The sequence below is a fragment of the Haliotis rufescens genome, unplaced genomic scaffold (assembly GCF_023055435.1).
Source record: "Haliotis rufescens isolate VD_foot unplaced genomic scaffold, xgHalRufe1.0.p SCAF_77, whole genome shotgun sequence".
NCBI classification, from domain to species: Eukaryota; Metazoa; Mollusca; class Gastropoda; order Lepetellida; family Haliotidae; genus Haliotis; species Haliotis rufescens.
This window is the reverse complement of record NW_025964369.1, coordinates 1160813-1181527: the sequence shown is the minus strand read 5'-3', so window position 1 is coordinate 1181527 and position 20715 is coordinate 1160813. Positions and strand designations below refer to the sequence as shown.

The 20715-nt window shown below is 40.8% G+C and overlaps 1 protein-coding gene across 4 annotated transcripts; it reads left to right on the top strand.

Moving 5' to 3' along the window:
• Positions 1 to 1307: 1307 nt before the first annotated feature.
• Positions 1308 to 20409, top strand: LOC124111666 (15-hydroxyprostaglandin dehydrogenase [NAD(+)]-like). 4 transcript variants are annotated; one of them, XM_048388717.1, is made up of 7 exons: positions 1308 to 1840; positions 7872 to 7995; positions 8483 to 8592; positions 14897 to 14993; positions 17906 to 17982; positions 18590 to 18735; positions 20129 to 20409. In XM_048388717.1, the coding sequence occupies exons 1-7, from the start codon at positions 1748 to 1750 to the stop codon at positions 20256 to 20258; spliced, it is 777 nt and encodes a 258-aa protein (XP_048244674.1). In that variant the 5' UTR covers positions 1308 to 1747; the 3' UTR covers positions 20259 to 20409. The 4 variants fall into 4 exon arrangements, with proteins under 4 accessions (XP_048244674.1, XP_048244675.1, XP_046327381.2 ...); XM_048388718.1 differs by lacking the exon at positions 1308 to 1840 and adding an exon at positions 3517 to 3921 and having other exon boundaries at positions 17906 to 17992; positions 18590 to 18631; positions 20129 to 20290; XM_046471425.2 differs by lacking the exon at positions 1308 to 1840 and adding an exon at positions 3518 to 3921 and having other exon boundaries at positions 18590 to 18631.
• The last annotated feature ends 306 nt before the right edge of the window (positions 20410 to 20715 follow it).

Genomic DNA, 20715 nt, shown 5'->3' with positions numbered 1-20715 from the left:
ACACTCGCTGGGCAACAGTTCGATCCGCGGGCTAAAAAGAAAACATTTGTGATATTAATTAATCACATTCTTGTCGTGAGCCTAAATGAAGTGAAGTGAAGATAGGCGATGACAATGTCAGTGTTTGCGAACTGGTGTATGCTCCCATAAAATGTCGCGGTATTGACAGGCGTTGACCACCCGACCCCGTTAGTCGCCTCGTCAACATTAGGAAGATGTAATGTTGTTGTTGTTTAATAACGCCGGCGCACATAGCAATATTCCAGCAATATGACGGCGGTCTGTAAATAATCGAGTCTTTGCTAGACAAACCAGTGATTCACATCATGAGCATCGATCTACTCAATTGGGATACGATGACACGCATCAATAAGTCAGCGAGCCTGATCACCAGATCCCGTTAGTCGGCTCTTACGACAAGCATAGTCGCCTTTTACGGCAAGTATGGGTTGCGGAAGACCTATGGGATGAAGATATAATAACATTACATCTTCATAATCTCGACATTCAAATTCAGTGTGGAATACACTTCTACGTTGATGTGAAATTATCAAACAAGCATTCCTTACTCGTTATTCTTTGTTTCCCCACGACGTGATATACTCCGTAACTCTTTCCAAAATGTACGTGACTGAATCAGGGAGAGACATCTTTCGTTCCATAAACTGATTCTCAATAATGAGCGACTTCTTGGATCTCCCGGGGGCACGGGTGGCCCAGTCGTCTAAGGCGCCGCGATTCGCTGTGCAGAGTTGCGTCCCTTGGGCACGCCAGAAACCTATGATTGTGGGTTCGAATCCCGGTTCGCCCTGATTATGTTTCTAGGTTTGTCAGCACCATACCCGTGCTCGTGGGTTTCACCGAAGTGGTAAACGTCTGAGACCTGCATCACTTCGGGCTTTCCTCCCACATTAAGCTGACACGCCGCGATATAACTGGAATAATGTTAAAAGCGGCGTTAAACCCAACTCACTCACTCACTCTTGGATCTCCCGCACGTCGGGCGTCGCCTTCGAATATATACAAAAACATCCCAGGACATCTCTCAACCTGGGACCACTGTTAAGGGGCCCTCACACTTTGCCGAGTTGCGTCCCGAGTATGGACCCGAGCTGGCTCGGGGGTACTCGTATGGAACTCGTAGCGAGGTCGTACTAAACTCGGGGTAACTCGGCAAACCTCGTACTGATCTACGAGAGTTTGGGAACTGCTCAAAACACTCGGGCCGCCAGCCAACTCGTAACAAACTCGTAACACACTACTCGGAGTACCCTCGTGGCGACCTCGTGGTGCACGTACAGAACTCGTATGAGGATCGTCTGTAAAATGTATTGCCGAGTTGACCGAGTCGAACACGAGCTATACGAGCCTCCATGTTACATCATGTGACAAATTCCCGCCGATTCTTTTAGCAGCTCGTCGCCACCTCGTAGCAACCTCGTACCAAACTCGAACAGCTCGTATCGCGATCGTTGTGCTCGTATGCTACTCTTAATAGACTCCTATTAGACTCCTATTGGACTCCTATTGGACCCCTAATGGACTCCTTTTTGGTTCGTAACACACTCGTCGCGTACTCATATGTTTCTCGTATATATGTAGTCTCTTCCCGAGTCCTAACCGAGTTAGGCTCGGGAGAGCTGGGCAACAACCTCGACAAAGTGTGAGAGCTTCTTCAGATAACGCGTCCTATATTTATCGCGACTCGGCGTCCATAACTGGCACAGTTAACAAAATCTTAGTGACAATGCAGATCAAAGGAAAGGTTGCCGTAGTTACCGGTGGTGCAGGCGTTCTTGGACAAGCAATGGTTAGAGCTTTGTTGGAAAAAGAAGCCAAGGTAACGACACAATGATGAGTTTTACAATACTTGTTTTTCAGCTTAGTAGGGCGAAGTTTGATCTCCTCCGCAGTTCAAGGGCTACCCTACGTGCAGTATCGCAATTGCAACAACCTTCCTCGTTATAGGGCGAATTTCATATGGTGCTGAGTATCTGGAACCTCTCGTTGAAAAAAGGATATATCCGTTCTTTTCATATCCTCATGCTTCCTGTTGAATTATTTTTGTTAGAGAAAGACCGCAAAAGTAATAAGCCGTGTTTATACCCTTAATGTACCATTAAATCTGGCGAGGTTATAGTAAATAACAAATCAGCTCAAAAGTTGATTCATTAATGATACGCAAAAAGAAATATATAAGTGCATATTCTGCAGTTCCGTTGGTCTTATACAATTGCACTACCTGGACAGGTCTAGCATGTGTTTTTCTATTGCTGAACGTGTCGCTTTGTCAAAGAGGTGTTTGTCAGGGTGCTGTCTGATATAAAACGAAAAGCACCTTCATGCATTGATTGACCTTGTTTGTTTGTTTTGTTTGTTTAACGCCGCCCTCAGCAACACTGCCGTCCTATAGTTGGACTATAGCTGAGTGCAGCGTTAAACTACTAACAATGTAGTGAATATGTGAGTATGGATTTTCGCCGCTTTTTAGCAACATCACGGCGGGGGAGTCTAGAAATAGGCTTCACACATTGTACCCATGTTGGGAATCGAACCCGGGTCTTCGGCGTGACGAGCCAATGCTTTAACCACTAGGCTACCCGACCGCCCCAACAAACAATGTAAATAATCGAGTCAGGACCAGAGAATCCAGTGATTGACATCAAGAGCATTGATTCACGCAATTGGGATACGATGACATGCATCAACCAGGTCAGCGAGTCTGAGCACCCGATCGCGTTAGTTGCCTCTTACGGCAAGCATTGTCGTCTTTTACGGAAGAATGGGTTGCTAAAGACCTATTCTACCCTGGATCTTCACGGGGCCATTGTACATGATAACATAATAACATAATAACATTACATCTTCATAATCTCGACATTCAAATTCAGTGTGGAATACACTTCTACGTTGATGTGAAATTATCAAACAAGCATTCCTTACTCGTTATTCTTTGTTTCCCCACGACGTGATATACTCCGTAACTCTTTCCAAAATGTACGTGACTGAATCAGGGAGAGACATCTTTCGTTCCATAAACTGATTCTCAATAATGCGCGACTTCTTGGATCTCCCGCACGTCGGGCGTCGCCTTCGAATATATACAAAAACATCCCAGGACATCTCTCAACCTGGGACCACTGTTCAGGGGCTCTCACACTTTGCCGAGTTGCGTCCCGGGTATGGACCCGAGCTGACTCGGGGGTACTCGTATGGAACTCGTAGCGAGGTCGTACTAAACTCGGGGTAACTCGGCAAACCTCGTACTGATCTACGAGAGTTTTGGAACTGCTCAAAACACTCGGGCCGCCAGCCAACTCGTAACAAACTCGTAACACACTACTCGGAGTACCCTCGTGGCGACCTCGTGGTGCACGTACAGAACTCGTATGAGGATCGTCTGTAAAATGTATTGCCGAGTTGACCTAGTCGAACACGAGCTATACGAGCCGCCATGTTACATCATGTGACAAATTACCGCCGATTCTTTTAGCAGCTCGTCGCCACCTCGTAGCAACCTCGTACCAAACTCGAACAGCTCGTATCGCGATCGTTGTGCTCGTATGCTACTCTTAATAGACTCCTATTAGACTCCTATTGGACTCCTATTGGACCCCTAATGGACTCCTTTTTGGTTCGTAACACACTCGTCGCGTACTCATATGTTTCTCGTATATATGTAGTCTCTTCCCGAGTCCTAACCGAGTTAGGCTCGGGAGAGCTGGGCAACAACCTCGACAAAGTGTGAGAGCTTCTTCAGATAACGCGTCCTATATTTATCGCGACTCGGCGTCCATAACTGGCACAGTTAACAAAATCTTAGTGACAATGCAGATCAAAGGAAAGGTTGCCATAGTTACCGGTGGTGCAGGCGTTCTTGGACAAGCAATGGTTAGAGCTTTGTTGGAAAAAGAAGCCAAGGTAACGACACAATGATGAGTTTTACAATACTTGTTTTTCAGCTTAGTAGGGCGAAGTTTGATCTCCTCCGCAGTTCAAGGGCTACCCTACGTGCAGTATCGCAATTGCAACACCCTTCCTCGTTATAGGGCGAATTTCATATGGTGCTGAGTATCTGGAACCTCTCGTTGAAAAAAGGATATATCCGTTCTTTTCATATCCTCATGCTTCCTGTTGAATTATTTTTGTTAGAGAAAGACCGCAAAAGTAATAAGCCGTGTTTATACCCTTAATGTACCATTAAATCTGGCGAGGTTAAAGTAAATAACAAATCAGCTCAAAAGTTGATTCATTAATGATACGCAAAAAGAAATATATAAGTGCATATTCTGCAGTTCCGTTGGTCTTATACAATTGCACTACCTGGACAGGTCTAGCATGTGTTTTTCCATTGCTGAACGTGTCGCTTTGTTAAAGAGGTGTTTGTCAGGGTGCTGTCTGATATAAAACGAAAAGCACCTTCATGCATTGATTGACCTTGTTTGTTTGTTTTGTTTGTTTAACGCCGCCCTCAGCAACACTGCCGTCCAATAGTTGGACTATAGCTGAGTGCGGCGTTAAACTACTAACAATGTAGTGAATATGTGAGTATGGTTTTTCGCCGCTTTTTAGCAACATCACGGCGGGGGAGTCTAGAAATAGGCTTCACACATTGTACCCATGTTGGGAATCGAACCCGGGTCTTCGGCATGACGAGCCAATGCTTTAACCACTAGGCTACCCGACCGCCCCAACAAACAATGTAAATAATCGAGTCAGGACCAGAGAATCCAGTGATTGACATCAAGAGCATTGATTCACGCAATTGGGATATGATGACATGCATCAACCAAGTCAGCGAGTCTGAGCACCCGATCGCGTTAGTTGCCTCTTACGGCAAGCATTGTCGTCTTTTACGGAAGAATGGGTTGCTAAAGACCTATTCTACCCTGGATCTTCACGGGGCCATTGTACATGAACAGTAGAACCGGTGTGACGCGGGACTATTTGGAGAACGATGTTATTCACCATGTTGAAAGTAATATTTACTTAGTAGAGCTTTTTACACAATTTGAGATGGAAAGTATTCATATGATAAATTACTAAATAGCTTTGGAAAAACTCTTTTGGAAATGTGTTCAAATTTGAACATACATGTTGTGAATGGAAGATTTGGAACTGACTATCAAATCGGTGACTGTACATTAATTGGTCATTTAGTGAGTGAGTGAGTTGGGTTTAACGTCACTTTGAACAGTATTCCAGTCATATCACGGCGTGTCAGCTTAATGTGGTAGGAAATCCCGAAGTGATGCACGTCTCAGACGTTTACCACTTCGATGAAACCCACGAGCACGGGTATAGTGCTGACAACCCTAGCAACATAATGGGCCCCAAGGGACGCAACTCTGCACAGCGATTCGCGGCGCCTTAGACAACTGGGCCATCCGTGCCCCCTATTGGACATTTTTGGTGTATTGTGATAGATTATTGTTATGAATGTCTCTGTAAAAACAACATGAACGGTGCCATTATTTAAATGCGTTCAGAAGAATCTAAAGATAACTCATACCTTTTTAAGTATAACAAAGTTTGCAAGAATACAAATAACTCTGTCGAATCAAGAAGGACCAGTTTGCACAATGTAAAAGGAGTGACCTAGAAAATGCAACAGCAGTAGACTCTAAACGTTTCTGGGACATCACAAAGCGTGTCTCTGAAAGACCGCAATGACCCAACCCTATTGATATACAAGACTGGGTAAAATGTTACAGTTATGTAAAGACTAACAACAGAAAATCTGGTATATTTGTTGCTTCATGGGTGTGAGCCAAGGGTGTATGCTTTGTCACTTTTTGTTTCAGTTTTTTTTAAATACACGAATTGGTTACCGAAATGGAACACAATTGTCGTTACATTCGGAATGTATTTATATTTGTTTACTTCTATTTGCGGAAGACCTTATTGTGTTTGGCAATACTGTCAACAACAATTGTAACAATAGATTACTGATGTCGAATGCTTAAATAATATTGCAATTCAGGCAAGAAAGGTGTTCATGGTCCTGTTAATTAGTATAAATTCCTTGAAACCATACTCGCTTCACTTTTACTTCAAATGTTCAGATGCAAAGATAACACCAATACTTTTATACGGAGCTGAAATTTGGGGTTCAGTGACATAGAACCGAGCCTGGCAGATGTTCTATTCAGTCGCTCGCTGTTTTGAAATGTTTTAAATATTGTCTGTCTCTTTATGATATGCAGGAATCTCGTTTACCCCCAAAAAAGTTATAATATGTTGCGGTTGTATATGAAATACTTCGAGGGACATTGTCGCGTTGTCGCATTGTCGCCCTTGTAAAAACAAGCAAAAAATGTCAAAATTAGCCAAAGAGCGACAATGCGACAACGCGACATTTTGGCCATTTGTCACATTGTTGCGTTGTCGCATTGTAAGATGTCCGAAGGCTTATGTGACGTATTGCCATCCGTCTTTGTACGGCGTGCGTCATCCGTCATGCGAAATCTATTCACACTACGATTTCTGTGGTCCGAAGTTCTGTGGTGGGCTTATGTCAGCTCCCACAGAAGACCGAATGGTCGGTTCCTAATTATAACTGACAAGAAATACTCTACATGCCGTATGCCTAATGTTCTTTTTCGCTATTTTCAATCAACAATGGTCTTACTACAGTATATGCTAGACTGCTATAGAAAAGGTATAGACTTCATATCCGAAAAATATAAACTTTAAATGGCTATATTTGCTCGGCACTGTACTTTGGAAACCTACGGGTTTTTTTTAACCAAACATCATTGCATTGGAATTCCTTTCGTTTGTAATAGCATATGATTCTGTATGCTTGACTGTCATAACCGTAATACTGCAACAAAATGCCAATCTTTTTATGCCTAAAACTCTGTTAATGTACCATTCTAACAACCCAACATCATCTACAACTTGGTCTGATCTGCTTGGGCTGAGTCCTCCTTTCCGTCGTTACGGTATTAGGATGGTAACGAGGTTACCTTTCAGAGTATCGAAACATAACCTTTGTAAAACAGTAAGTTGGATAAAATTTGGTTTAAGGGATTAAGGGTCATCAATCCTTATATGAAGCCTGAATATAACAACCAGGTGGTCGTTGTAGAGAGGGAATCTAAAAATCATTAGTCATTTGCACATCTAGACAAAGTACGATCAATTAAATCTGCGAAGTTTAATGAAAGTTCGATAAGTATTATTTCATAGTGATAACCCTTAATGTAAAACAAATATTATCTATCACTTCAACTCTTAATGTAAACATTTTTACATTGAGAGTATTTTTTTACATTAAGAGTTGTAACAAGGGTGAACCCGCAACACTTAATGTAAAAAATTTTACATTAAGAATAATTTTTACATTAAGGGTTGTAACACTGCGTTCCTACTGGTGCATGACATTCTCTCTTGAAACTTTATATACTGTTATAGTGCAAACCATTTCAATACTTTAATTTAAAATAGTGCAAACCATTGCGAGCCAACGCTTTAACCACTTGGCTACCCCATCGTCCCGGTCGACTCTGAAATTCACAGAGCTGCTATATGACAACTCTTTTAAGAAAGATAAGACAACCCATGATGTATCGCTGTCCCGTGAAGATCCGGGGTGGAATAGGTCTTCAGCAACCCATGCTTCCTGTAAAAGGCGACTGTGCTTGTCGTAAGAGGCGACTAACGGGATCGGGTTGTCAGGCTCGCTGACCTTGGTTGATGCATGTCATCGGTCCCAATATAGCTGGAATATTGCTGAGTGCGGCGTTAAACAAACAAACCAATCATCTCTCCGGACTTATCAGACCAAGATGTTTGTTTCTTTAACTTCATCTTAACATTGATCACATGCTCTTGACGTAACTGATACATGTATCTAAATAATGTAGGTGTGTGTCTTTGACATCAACGCTGCGAGAGGTGCTGAGATAGAGGCATCACTACAGAGCCAGTTTGGAGGAGGTCAGGCATCCTTCTCGCTGTGTGATGTAACTGACGAAAAGGGTTTTAAAGGTATGAAGCAAATATGTCCTCATCTTAATCCCGTATTTGTGACATGGGAAACACATACAATAAATGATTCTGCTAAGGAATGTGCATCAACAGTCTTATCACATGCAGAAGGTACATTCAATGCTGATGACGTTTCTAGTTTAACATGACAGGTCTGCAAAAGGGTTAATGCAGTATGTTTTAACTGTAAAGTTAGATTTGAATTCAGGATATGTTATCGGAATTTAACAACATGGAGAAATACTGCGTGAAGAAAATGTCAAACTTTACTGCACGTTTTTCGTATATGTTAGTAAATGAATCTTTGTTTCTAAAACAGAATTTACTTTCACGTTGAACTGAGGTCGATTTGATGATATTCAAAGGGACAACATGAGGACTGCAAACAAATCCATATGCTGCAACAGCCCCGTCTTCAGCACAGTTGGGGAAATTTTACAAATCCCATAATGAACCCTCTCAATGCACGTTCATATCTGTTTCTCAGAGGCCTTCGACGGAGTTGTGGCGCGTCATGGACGGGTGGACATCATGGTCAATAACGCAGGAATCGTCAACGAGAGGATGGACATTGACAAAGGGCTTATGGTCAACCTGGTGAGACAATATAGCTTATTCAGCATTAGCTTGAATGTCTGATATAAAAAACTAATACGATCTGAAGAGTGTAGGTGAGGTGAGGTGAAATTGGGTTTAACGTTGCGTCCAAGATTATTGCACTTATATAGCGACGTGCATGCACGTGTTTGTGTGTGTGTAGCTGCTTGTACTAGTCCGGACTGATGCCGATTTATAGTGCTAGCCCACTGAGATAACATGCCGCAGTTTAACATGAATACCCCACTCAGACACAGTATACTGACTCCGAGCCGACCTGTCCTTGTTTTAGCCCCTTAATGTCGAGCGCCAGACAGGGTAACAACAAGTACAATCTTTTAACGTCTTTTTGTATGACGCGGCCGGGGATCGAACCCCGGACCTTCCGCTCTCCGGGCGGACGCTCTACCACAAGACCACGGAGGCGGTCGAAGAGTGTGACAAAGACGTGATATATGTTTGTTTGTTGTTTAACGCAGCACCCAGCAATATCCCAGCCCTATGACGGCGTTCTGGAAGTAATCGTGTCTGGACAAGACATTCCAGTGATTGACGTCATGAGCATCGACAAACACAATTGAGATACGATGATATGCAATAGCCAAATCAGAAAGCCTGAGCACAGATCCCGATAGTCGCCTCTGACGACAATCTTGGATGCTGAAGACTAATTCATTTTCACGTTTAACGTGATTTATGTAAGCAGTTTGTTTTTGATCTCCATTCAGATCTGTTTAGGACTGGTGATTGCAGCTACAGTTAACTCTTCATCTGCAACTCCAGTTAACCCCTAATCTGAAACTGCAGTAAACTCCTCATGTGCAACAACATTTAACTCCTCTTCTGCAAGTAGATTTAACTCCCCTGAAACTATAGTTAAATCCTCTTCTACAACTACAGTTAACTCCTCATGTGCAATTCCAGTTAACTTCTCATGTGCAACTACAGTTATCTCCTCTTCTGCCACTAAAGTTAACTCTCCTGCACCTACAGTTAACTCCTCATCTGCAACTACAGTTATCTCCTCATGTGCAACTAAGTTTAATTCCTCATGTGCAACTACAGTTATCTCCTCTTCTGCAACTGCAGTTAACTCCCCTGCACCTACAGTTAACTCCTCATGTGCAACTACAGCTAACTCCTCATGTACAAATACATTTAACTCCTCTTCTGCATCTACAGTTAACTCCCCTCCAGCTACAGTTAATTCGTCAGCAGCTACAGTTATCTCCTCATATGCAACTACAGTTAACCCCTCCTCTGCAACTACAGTGAAACTCCCCTTTTGCAACTACAGTACAATTCTCATGTGCAACTAAAGTTAACTCCTCATGTGCAACTTAAGTTAACTCCTCTAAAAATACAGCTAAACTCCCATTCTGCAACTACAGTTAACTCCTCATGTGCAACTAAAGTTAACCCATCATCTGCAACTAAAGTTCACTTCATCTGCATCTACAGATTACTACTCATGTGCAACTACAGTTAACTCCTCATGTGCAACTACAGTTAACCCCTCATCTGCAACTACAGTTTACTCCTCATCTGCAACTAAAGTTAACCCCTCATCTGCAACTACAGTTAACTCCTCATGTGCAACTAGAGTTAACTCCTCTTCTGCAACGACAGTTAATTCCTTATATGTAACTACAGTTTACTACTCATCTGTTACTACATTTAACTCCTCCTCTGCAACTACATTAAACTCCTTATCTGCAATATGGTATCCGTTGTTCGGGACACTGACTACCGATATTGTCACAATATCCGATAAAATTACATGTACCTCAAATAGAATGATATATCAGTTAATGAAATCCTCCTTTGTAATATGGGGCGGTCGGGTAGCCTAGTTGTTAAAGAGTTCGCTCGTCACGCCAAAGCCCCGGGTTCGATTCCCGACATGGGTACAATGTGTGAAGCCCATTTATGGTGTCCCCCGCCGTGATATTGCTGGAATATTGCTAAAAGCGGCGTAAAACCATACCCACTCACTCACTCACTCACTCACTCCTTTGTAATGTATTTACACAAATAGATTCGATATGTTTGCATGTTCCCACAAACACATCTACAGAGTATGCTGAAAGAAATGTATGTATGTTTCATTGTACTGGACCTTTCAGGAGGAATGTGTGACTAACGCAGTAAGCTTAAACCAGATAATTTCAAATGTGACACTTTCCTTGATACCTTTCATGACAGGCAATGAAAACAATATAGAGAAACTCTTTGGAAGATTTAGTATTTAGACATTGATCTATCAGCGTTCACCTGTCTGAAAATATGATGACAATGCCATATTTAATATCAACGGTCAACGGGTACGGACATTGTGAAAAAGAAGCCACAAGCATGTAATAATTAATTAAAATATCACGATGTCCTTTGTATTGGGTGCTGTAATAACTTATTGCATAAACAATAGTTCCGAGAGAAACCTTCACACAAGAAATCCATTCAAGGCATCATTATACGTGAACAGATCTAAAATAGTTTCTGAACATATAATTACAGAAGGCTTTTAGGCTGACTTTTTGGGGGGTTGTTTTTAAAAAAATATTTTTAAGCTACGTACATACGTTCTTATTTCAAATAAACATTTTAAAATTCCAATTTTAACTCAGTACCTTGGAATTTTACGAAAACAATAAATAAAACAAATGGCCCTAAAAGTCTTCCCTATATAACAGTTTATGGGATGGTTTCTCTGCCAAATCAGATTCAAATGTTCAACATTTCCATCAGGACAGCCAGAAGATGTGTACCAAGTTTACACATGCGTAGTAAACCTTGTCATCCTCTTGGTGACTCGTGGTCCTTGTTTATCGTACAATAAAACACAGCAGGGAGAAAAACACATGAGGCGCATTAAGTGAACAACACATTTGCAAATTATTGTACATGTAATTACTATTCGACAATGTTTTTATTAGTACATGCTGTCTGAAGACCACACATGCATATTACAGTCCACTCGTGAAATACTTGTTTAAATAATGTTCAAATGAAAGAAATAACCATCGGACAAAACGGTATTCTGTTATACGATATCGTATGTTTATTGTGAAGGAAATATATATGTTTCAACAACTAAAAACACTGATGATTATTATAAGCCTGGATCTGGTAACAATTGTGATAAGCGTTGCTGAATTTTGTCTTGGAACATTGAAGGTCTTCGTAAGAAGTTAGAGGACAATGAATTCATTGAATATATTAGAAGCTTTGATATTGTTATTTTACCAGAAACTTTCCTTCATAAAACTGTTGATGCTCCTGAACTAAATGATTATGATATTTACTTTGCCAAAGCTCATAAAATTACAAATTACGGTAGACTGTCAGGTGGGGTATATATGTATGTGAAGAAACCTTTATCGTCTTATTGCGTTCAATACCCCTTGTCTTTTGATAATGCCGTTTGCATAAAATTATCTAAATGCCTATTCGGTTGTGATGAAGATGTTCTTTTATTTGGAATGTACATACCGCCATATGGATCAAACTACTATGATACCTCGGGAAAAAGAACAAGTTTTGAACAACTGGAACAGTGGTTGATTGAACATTTATCTGAACTGTTAAATTTTCACGTACTGATATGTGGTGATTTAAATGCACGTACTGGTAATAACAATAATCCCCCTGAGCCGTGTAATGATGAGGAAACAAGTGTATTCCCCGAGGAGGAACCTGTGCATGTCGGGGAGAGATCTTCAAAGGATACATTTATGAATAGATTTGGTAAAATGTTGTTAGATTTTTGCTTCGCATTCAACATGTGTGTCTTAATTTGGGGGTTCAAGGGGGATGAGCAGGGTGAATTTACTAATGTATCCGAGCAAGGTTGTAGTGTTGTTGATTATTTTATTGCCTCTCCTGCTCTTTTTGAATATGTCTCTCGCTTCACAGTCGAACAGAGGCTAGATTCAAAACATATGCCCTTGTTGCTATATTTTAACAGGCCACCCATTAGTACTGTAGATGTAGATGATTCAACAGAATGTAGATCATCCAAACACCAGTGGAATATGGATAATGTCAATACATTTGTTGAAAATCTTAAATCGATCTATTTTGAAACTTCTGCTAATCTCATGGCTAGCGTAAATGTCAAGATCAATTCAGTTCTTGGTATGTTTGTTTCCACTTTGCTAGATGCTGCAAGTTGTATGAAAAAAACAGTTTACCCTAAAAATGTTAGAAATGGATTTTACAGTTATGAGTGTAGGATAGCTAAGCGTAAAGCTAAGAAATATCTTAAACTATTTCGGAGATATAAATCAAACTTATTCAGAAGACAATAGCTTCAGCTTCAGGTATAGATGATGTGGTAATTGAAATGTTAAAAGTCTCTGAAATGTTGTCATGCCCTTTCTGAATGTGTTATTTAATAGAATATTTGAGTCTGGTGTTTTTCCTGAAGTTTGGTCAAAAGCTATTATTATTCCTGTTCATTAAAAGGAGAGAAAAGTTACCCTGATAACTATCGTGGTATTTCACTTCTCAGTGTTATAGGTAAAGTTTACACGTCTGTTTTAAGTAAACGACTAACTATATGGGCAAACATCAAGAACAGAATACCAGAAACACAGGCCGATTTCAGAAAGGGTTATGCAACCACTGACCACATATTTACTCTGTATGCTATTATTCAGAAATGTTTATGTAAAAAGAAATCAAAACTTTATGCAGCATTTGTAAATTTTAAAAAGGCTTTTGATTTTGTTAACCGTGATAAGTTGTGGAATCTCTTAATGTCTTATGATATAAGTAGTAAAATGTTAAAAGCTTTAAGAAATTTATATAAAAGTGTTAAATCGTGTGTAAAATGTGACCTAGGTTTCACAGATTATTTTGACTGCCTTACTGGTCTTCGACAAGGATGTATTTTGAGTCCATTACTGTTTTCACTTTTCATAAGCGAATTATCAAATGAAGTTTTTTTCTAATGGAAAGCATGGTGTACAGTTATTATTAACGTCAGATAGTGTCACGGGGCTACAGACTCAGTTGAATATTCTAGAAACCCACACAGAAAAATGGAATTTAACGGTAAATCTGGAAAAAACAAAAGTTGTTGTATTCAGACGAGGTGGGGTGCTTTCAAAAAGGATATTTGGTATTATAGGGGGAAAAGGTTGAGGTAGTGTCAAGCTACAAATATCTTGGTTTACCTTTTTATTCATCAGGAAAATTAATACTCGTAGTATATCTGATCTAGCACTAAGAGCAAAAAGAGCTTTGGTCGAATTGATTGCAACCTTAAGTAAAATTAAGATATTTGATTCGCAAATACAACCTATACTTTTATATGGCTCTGAAGTGTGGGGATTTCAGCAATAGGACAAATGGGAAAAAGTTCATCTATTAGCCTGCAAGAAATTCCTGCAAGTAGGACAACAAACCCCAAATGCTATAATCTACGGGGAAACGGGTCACTTACCACTGTACATCAACTCCTATGTTAGAACACTTAAGTTTTGGCTTAAATTAATTCATATGAATGAAGACAGATTGCCAAAAAAGGCTTATAATATGTTATTGTATTTAAATAACTGTGGACGCCATACATGGGCTTCTAACATTCGTTTACTTCTTTTTTCTCATGGCTTTGGTTTTGTATGGATATCGCAAACAGTTGGGAACCAGCTTTCATTTCTATGACTTTTTAAGGATACTTGTATAAACATGTTTTACCAAAACTGGAGATCAGTCTTAAACTCTAGTTCAAGATATCATTTATATGCAGAGTTTTAAAGTCTTTTAGAGCCTGAAAAATATCTTTAAATCTAAAATATAATTGTAAGATTTAGAGCAGGTCTTTTAAAATTGAAGAATAATGAAGGCAGATAGCTGTCGATAGAAAAAGTCTTTTCGAATATGTCCAGTCTGTAATAATGGTATAGAGGATGAATTTCATCTTTTACTCATTTGTTCATGTTATAATGATCTCAGAAAAGAATACTTACCGGCAAAACTTTGCCGATATCCTAGCTTGAACCATTTCAAATCTATTATGTGTAATTACAATGAAGCAGTCTTAAATAGTTTATCACGTTTCCTATATTACGCTTATGCAAAAAGAACAAGTAGTACAATTCAATTATGACATAAGTCATGGGTCACGTTACTTTACCGTTGCATCTGTGAACAATTGGTAAATTGTGAACTGTAATTGTATATGGGCCCGAGGCCTTCATGCAAATAAAAGTTCTCCTTCTTCTTCTTCTTCTTAACAACTGTAAATCACATAATTATATTCTGTTGGAAACATGTGGAACTATATCTGTCCTGGCAGGGTGGCACCATTCGAGGTTCGAACCTCGCCATCAAGCACATGAGGAAGGACCAAGGTGGACAAGGTGGCGTTGTCATTAACGTGTCATCCATAGCAGGTAGGTTGTGTAGCCCCGGTGATGGTGATACCTGGAAAAATATTTAAGCACCGCTAATTATATACACTCTTCACAAAAAGAAACGCACAGGTAGATTTTTAGTGAATATATTGTACCTAAAAAAGTCGATATGTTTAATTTAATATCATAGAGACAGATATAATTTTGGAGCTCGATAGGCAAATGTTGGCGTTGTACAAAGGCATTGAAAACTGTTCATTGTCATGTCACATAAGACCACAACTTTGCGCTGAACTCAGCGTCTTGTGTGGCCGCCCCGGGCAGCAATCGCAGCTCTGCATCTCCTCGGCACTGACTGAATAAGTGTACGAATTCTGTCCTGTGGAATACTGTGCCATTCTGGTTGTAACGCGTTGGCCAGTTGTGGGAGTATCTGCGGCGTGTTCTGACGTTGACGTACACGTCGAGCGAGTTCATCCCAGAGGTGTTGGATTGGGTTGAGATCTGGAGATCTCGACGGCCAGAGCAAACCATTGATGTTGGCATTATGGAGGTAGTCTACCTTGACACGAGCTGTGTGCGGTGGAACGTTGTCCTGTCATGGCGGTCAATGATTGGAAGAAGGTGAGGTTGAAGAATTTGATTCATGTAGCGATTTGCTGTCAATTTTCCCTGAACCACAACCAAGTCAGATTTCGTGGTGTGGAATATGGCCCCCCACACCATGACACTACCACCACCGAAATTGTCGAATTTACGCACACAATGTATGGCAAAACGCTCATTTCGACTACGATAAACACGTTGTCTTCCATCTCGCCGGTGAAGAAGAAATCATGGTTCTTCGCTAAACCACACTCGTCTTCAGTTTCTCAAATTCCAAGGCTGTAAGGTATGGCACCAACGCAAGCGTCGCTGTCGATGGATCTGTTGCAAAACAGGGACGATAACTGACCTTCTGGGTCGGATTTAAGCCCCGCGAAGATGGTCTTGTCCGATATCCTCCTCAAACCAGGGATGAGCCCTGCAGTCTCCGTAGCTGTGGCATTGCAATGACGTAGGTGGAACAGTCGAATGTAGCGATCCTGTGCAGGGGTGTTAACTCCTGGTCGGCAGGTTCTCGGACGGTCTGCGCTGGAATTGAAATGTGTGTATCGGTCACAAAGGCGGCAAATGGTGCTGTGATGGACGTTGAAGTGGCGTGCAACAGAAGACTACGATTCACCTCTTAGGCTACGTCCTACAGTGATGTTCCGATCGGCAGCGCTGAGTCTCGGCATTTTCGAACTTGTAAAATGTTGACAATTGAATGGCAAATTATTGGCTGATGCTTGCCTTTTTATAGCCACTACCACGAGTTACGAATGCCATAACTTGCACGTACATTTTGCTTTACTGTTTTCCTTCATGACATTTTTTAACAAGTGTGAAAACAATGCCGTTTAAGACATTGCAAATCGGCAATGGCTGTTCAGTCTGAGTGAAAAAGTTCCGACACATGATCTGTATAATCTATGTCAGACAGATTGTGGTTGACGAGGTCGTCCTTCAATGATCTGAGGCGGGCATCAATCTGGCGGTGAATTATTACAATTCGGCTTATGAAAGCTTTTCGGTATGTTTCATCTTCTAGAACAAGCGCTATATCTGTAAACACATCCAAATCGTGAGTAAACTGTATACACAGTCAATAACTCTTGAATAGTTTTGATCTTCTTAAGCACTTTATCTTTAAACACATCCGAATCGTGAGTAAACTCATTCCAACTGTAAACACAGTCAATAACGCTGAATAACTCGTTTAAATCAACCATAAAGTGTATTTCTACTAATGTATTTCGGTATGCCTCGTTTTTATCATCAAACGGTACGCATTCACGGTTCACCGCACTCACGGTACCAAAACTATAATTCGGACGACGATGCCAATCACTCTTGGACAGATCGACTTCACCTTGAAAATCTACTGTTCCCAACGACAATGATGTGTGCCCATTTTGAACAATCGATTACCATCTGTTCATTTTATATGATCTATAAAATCATGTACATCTAAAATCACTTTTGCGTTTCGTTTTTTGCAGAGTATATATGATAGCTACGAGATAAATCGCAAAGAACAATAAAGAACATATCGTGGTCATCTTATCTTTGAAAATCAATAAATTTGCCTTTTTGAACAATTATACATTTGAAACATGGTTGTGTCATCTGGCTGCAGATTCATTTCTTACCCCAGTCTTCATTGAATCAATTTATATTTACACCCACCCACATCTTACTTTTTACAAACTGTTACAGGAATGATTTCTTTCAAATAAAAACATGAAAACAAACTCGGTAAACTTTGTTTTGACTCTGATAATAACATAAAGGTGTGGACCTTAACTTTATTCCATATATATAAGACCCGTGAAGATTCCGGGGTAGAATAGGTCTTCAGCCACCCATTCGTTTGTTGTTTAACGCCGCACTCAGCAATATTCCAGCTATATGGCGGCGGTCTGTAAATGATCGAGTCTGGACCAGACAATCCAGTGATTCACCTAATGAGCATCAATCCACGCCATTTGGGATACGACGACATGCATCAACCATGTCAGCGAATCTGACAACCCGATCCTGTTAGTCGCCTCTTACGACAGACATAGTCGCCTTTTACAGTAAGTATGGGTTGCTGAAGACCTATTCTACCCCGGATCTTAGATAAACAATGTAAATACATGTATTACAGCTATTAAGTATAGGCATGTATGTGTGTCTGCTTGTACTAGTCCGGACAAATGTCGGTTTCGAAGTGCTCGCCCACTGAGATAACATGCCGTAGTTTAACATGAATACCCCACTCAGACACAGAAAACTGCCTTCAAATCGAGTATGGTTTGCTGAAGACCTATTCTACCCAGGAACTTCACGGATTGTTTTGAAAGGATATTCTGACTATTTTCTAGGTTTAGAGCCTTTTTACCGTGTTCCTTCGTACGCAGCAACAAAGCATGGGGTAATTGGATTCACAAGATCCTGGGCAGTAAGTATAGGTGTGGAGTTTTATAAAGACTTAACTTCAAAATATTTGACAGTGGACACACCAGTGTTTATGTTTATACACACATCTTCTAACACGTAAGGCAACAATAATATCTTCACAGGTTGCTTATGTAACTAAACACTTTGGGAACTGATGAAAACGACGTCAAACGACGTCAGAAATATACAGAATCCAATCAGGGCCATGCCATTTTTTATTATTTTTACAATTCAAGAAATAAAGGCATGGCCCTAATTGGCTCCCATAGAAATGAATTTAAGACACAAAAGGTAAACGAAACAAAATAAGTGACGTCATACAGCCCAGTCTTTCTTCAGCCAATCACGAAACAGTAGTCCGCTGTTGGGGGCGGCCTAGCTAATTTTAGGATTTTGGAAACAACAAAGAAATTATTATTGATTAGAAAATAAACTGTCATGGACAGACTAAGGATTTGTTTATTTGAAAATATACCTTCATGTCATGATATCCGAGCAACCAACACACAAACACGCAAGCGGTCCAACACACACCTACAATGAAGCAACGTCGACACAACAATAGATACAGTACACACTGTAATGGCTGCATTGTTAAAATATTGCAGACAAATCCCCATGTGAAGGAGCTGGGCCTGAGATTCCACGTGGTATGTCCTACTGCCTTTACATCGTATATAATTCCTGAACCGGAGTCGCAATTATTGTTTGCTGAAGATTTCATGAAAGTATATGAACAGTTTGGCTTCGAAGAGTAAGTAGCATTAAGGCCAGACATAAAGATGTGTTGTGATAAGTTGTTCTAGCGTTGAATCATATCCCAACGTAAGCTACCGGGAAAGTTAAAATTGGATTCACCTTATGAGACAAGTTTCGCAATACCAAAAGTTGATGTCATGACACCTAGCGGTACATATGTGCCCGATTATAAGGAGGACTGGTCGCCCTGTGTAATCGTTCAGATTATTATTATTATTATTATTTACAGATTAAAATAAAAGATGCAGCAAAGAGGGTTTGGGTGACCCTGGCACTGTCAGGCTGGTTAGGCTCATCATCAGCTCAGGGCCCTTTCCCCACTCTAGACGCAGTCCAGACAGCAAATGGGACTTTTCCCAGGAAGCGCTGCCTAGTCAAACCCACCCAGAACTTTTTGGAGAATGTGAAGACTCCACAACACTGCTGCCTTCTGCATTACCCAGATTGTCAGAAGGGCTGCATTCCTGGTAGCAAACCTGGGTACTCTCCCAATGTCTGTCAACAGATTGGGAGGTACCAAACCTGAGGCACCGAGAACAATGGAGAGTCGGACAACTTTGTACAAGCGTGACATTTTGAAAGCAAGGTCCGCATATTTGCCATGTTTTTCCTCAATCACATTAGTGTCAAAAGGGACAGAAAATTCAATGATATAAATGATTTCACTGGATTTATTAAAAAGGACAAGATCAGGTATGTTGGCCGTAAATGGGCCTATTCCAAAGAATTTTGTATTTATCATTTCCATGAAGCCCTCCACATATTCCGGGTCGTACCATGGGTAGACCTCTGTGTCAAAACCACAAGCATGAAGAAGACGGTAATAAAATGATCGAGCTACACCATCATGTCGCTTAAGATACTGTGTTTGTGCAAAAGTTGGACATCCACTGACAATGTGTTGGACAGTCTCATTAAATTCATTACATTTTGATGCAAAATCACACATTGACGGTTTTGAGTGGGAAGTGACTGGTCCTGAGCAGCAAACAGAAAACCCTCTGTTTCACTTTTGAGGCCAGACAACTTCATCCAAGCCAAGGACTCGGCGGGATTGCTGATCTTCACAACACACTGCACATAAACTCGATGCAGTGGTCGTATAGGCCTGACCTTCCATGAGATGGTCAATTACTCCTCCTCCAAGAAAACTGTGGAATGCCTTGTTTTCATCCCTTGTTTTCATCATGAGTCTTGACATGCTTCACAAGAGGATCATCAGACAAGAATGTTGCATTTGTCGAGTTATTATTATTATTATTATTATTATGTTGTTGTTGTTGTTTTTGTTATAAATTTCACACAGATACCTTTTCGGTAATGCCTATACCTTATATTTTACAGTTTTGACAGATTATTGAGAATGAATCACGTTTTATGTTTTCCAGTCCAAAGAACATAGCTGTTGCTGTGATTGGTCTGCTGGAGGAGGATGACAGTAACGGCACCATCCTACTCACGCATGCCACTGAACTCAACCGCAGAGTTAAGATAGAGGTGACTGACGCAACAACCTAAGGACGCTGGCCTCGATGTCACTGACCAACCAGCCAGTGGGTTTGCCCACCTGAGACGTTCTAAGATCGATTCGCGTGACATTCGGAAAAAAAAGTGTTCATGTTTCCCGTTGTGTATTTCCAACTAGGTAATTAAAACTGATGCTGAATCAGCATGACTTAATTCTTGATTCTTCAAGGCATCAGACCCGTGAGGATACGGGGAAGAAAAGGTCTTCAGCAACCCATGTTTGCTGTAAAAGGCGACTATGCTTGTCGTAAGAGGCGACTAACGGGATCTTGTGGTCAGGCTCGCTGACTTGGTTGATATATGTCATCGTATCCCAATTGCGTGGATCGATGCTCATGATATCAATCACTGGATTGTCTGGTCCAGACTCGATTATTTACAAACAGCCGTCATATAGCTGAAATATTGCCGAGTGAGGCGTTAAACAACAAACAAACAAACACAATCA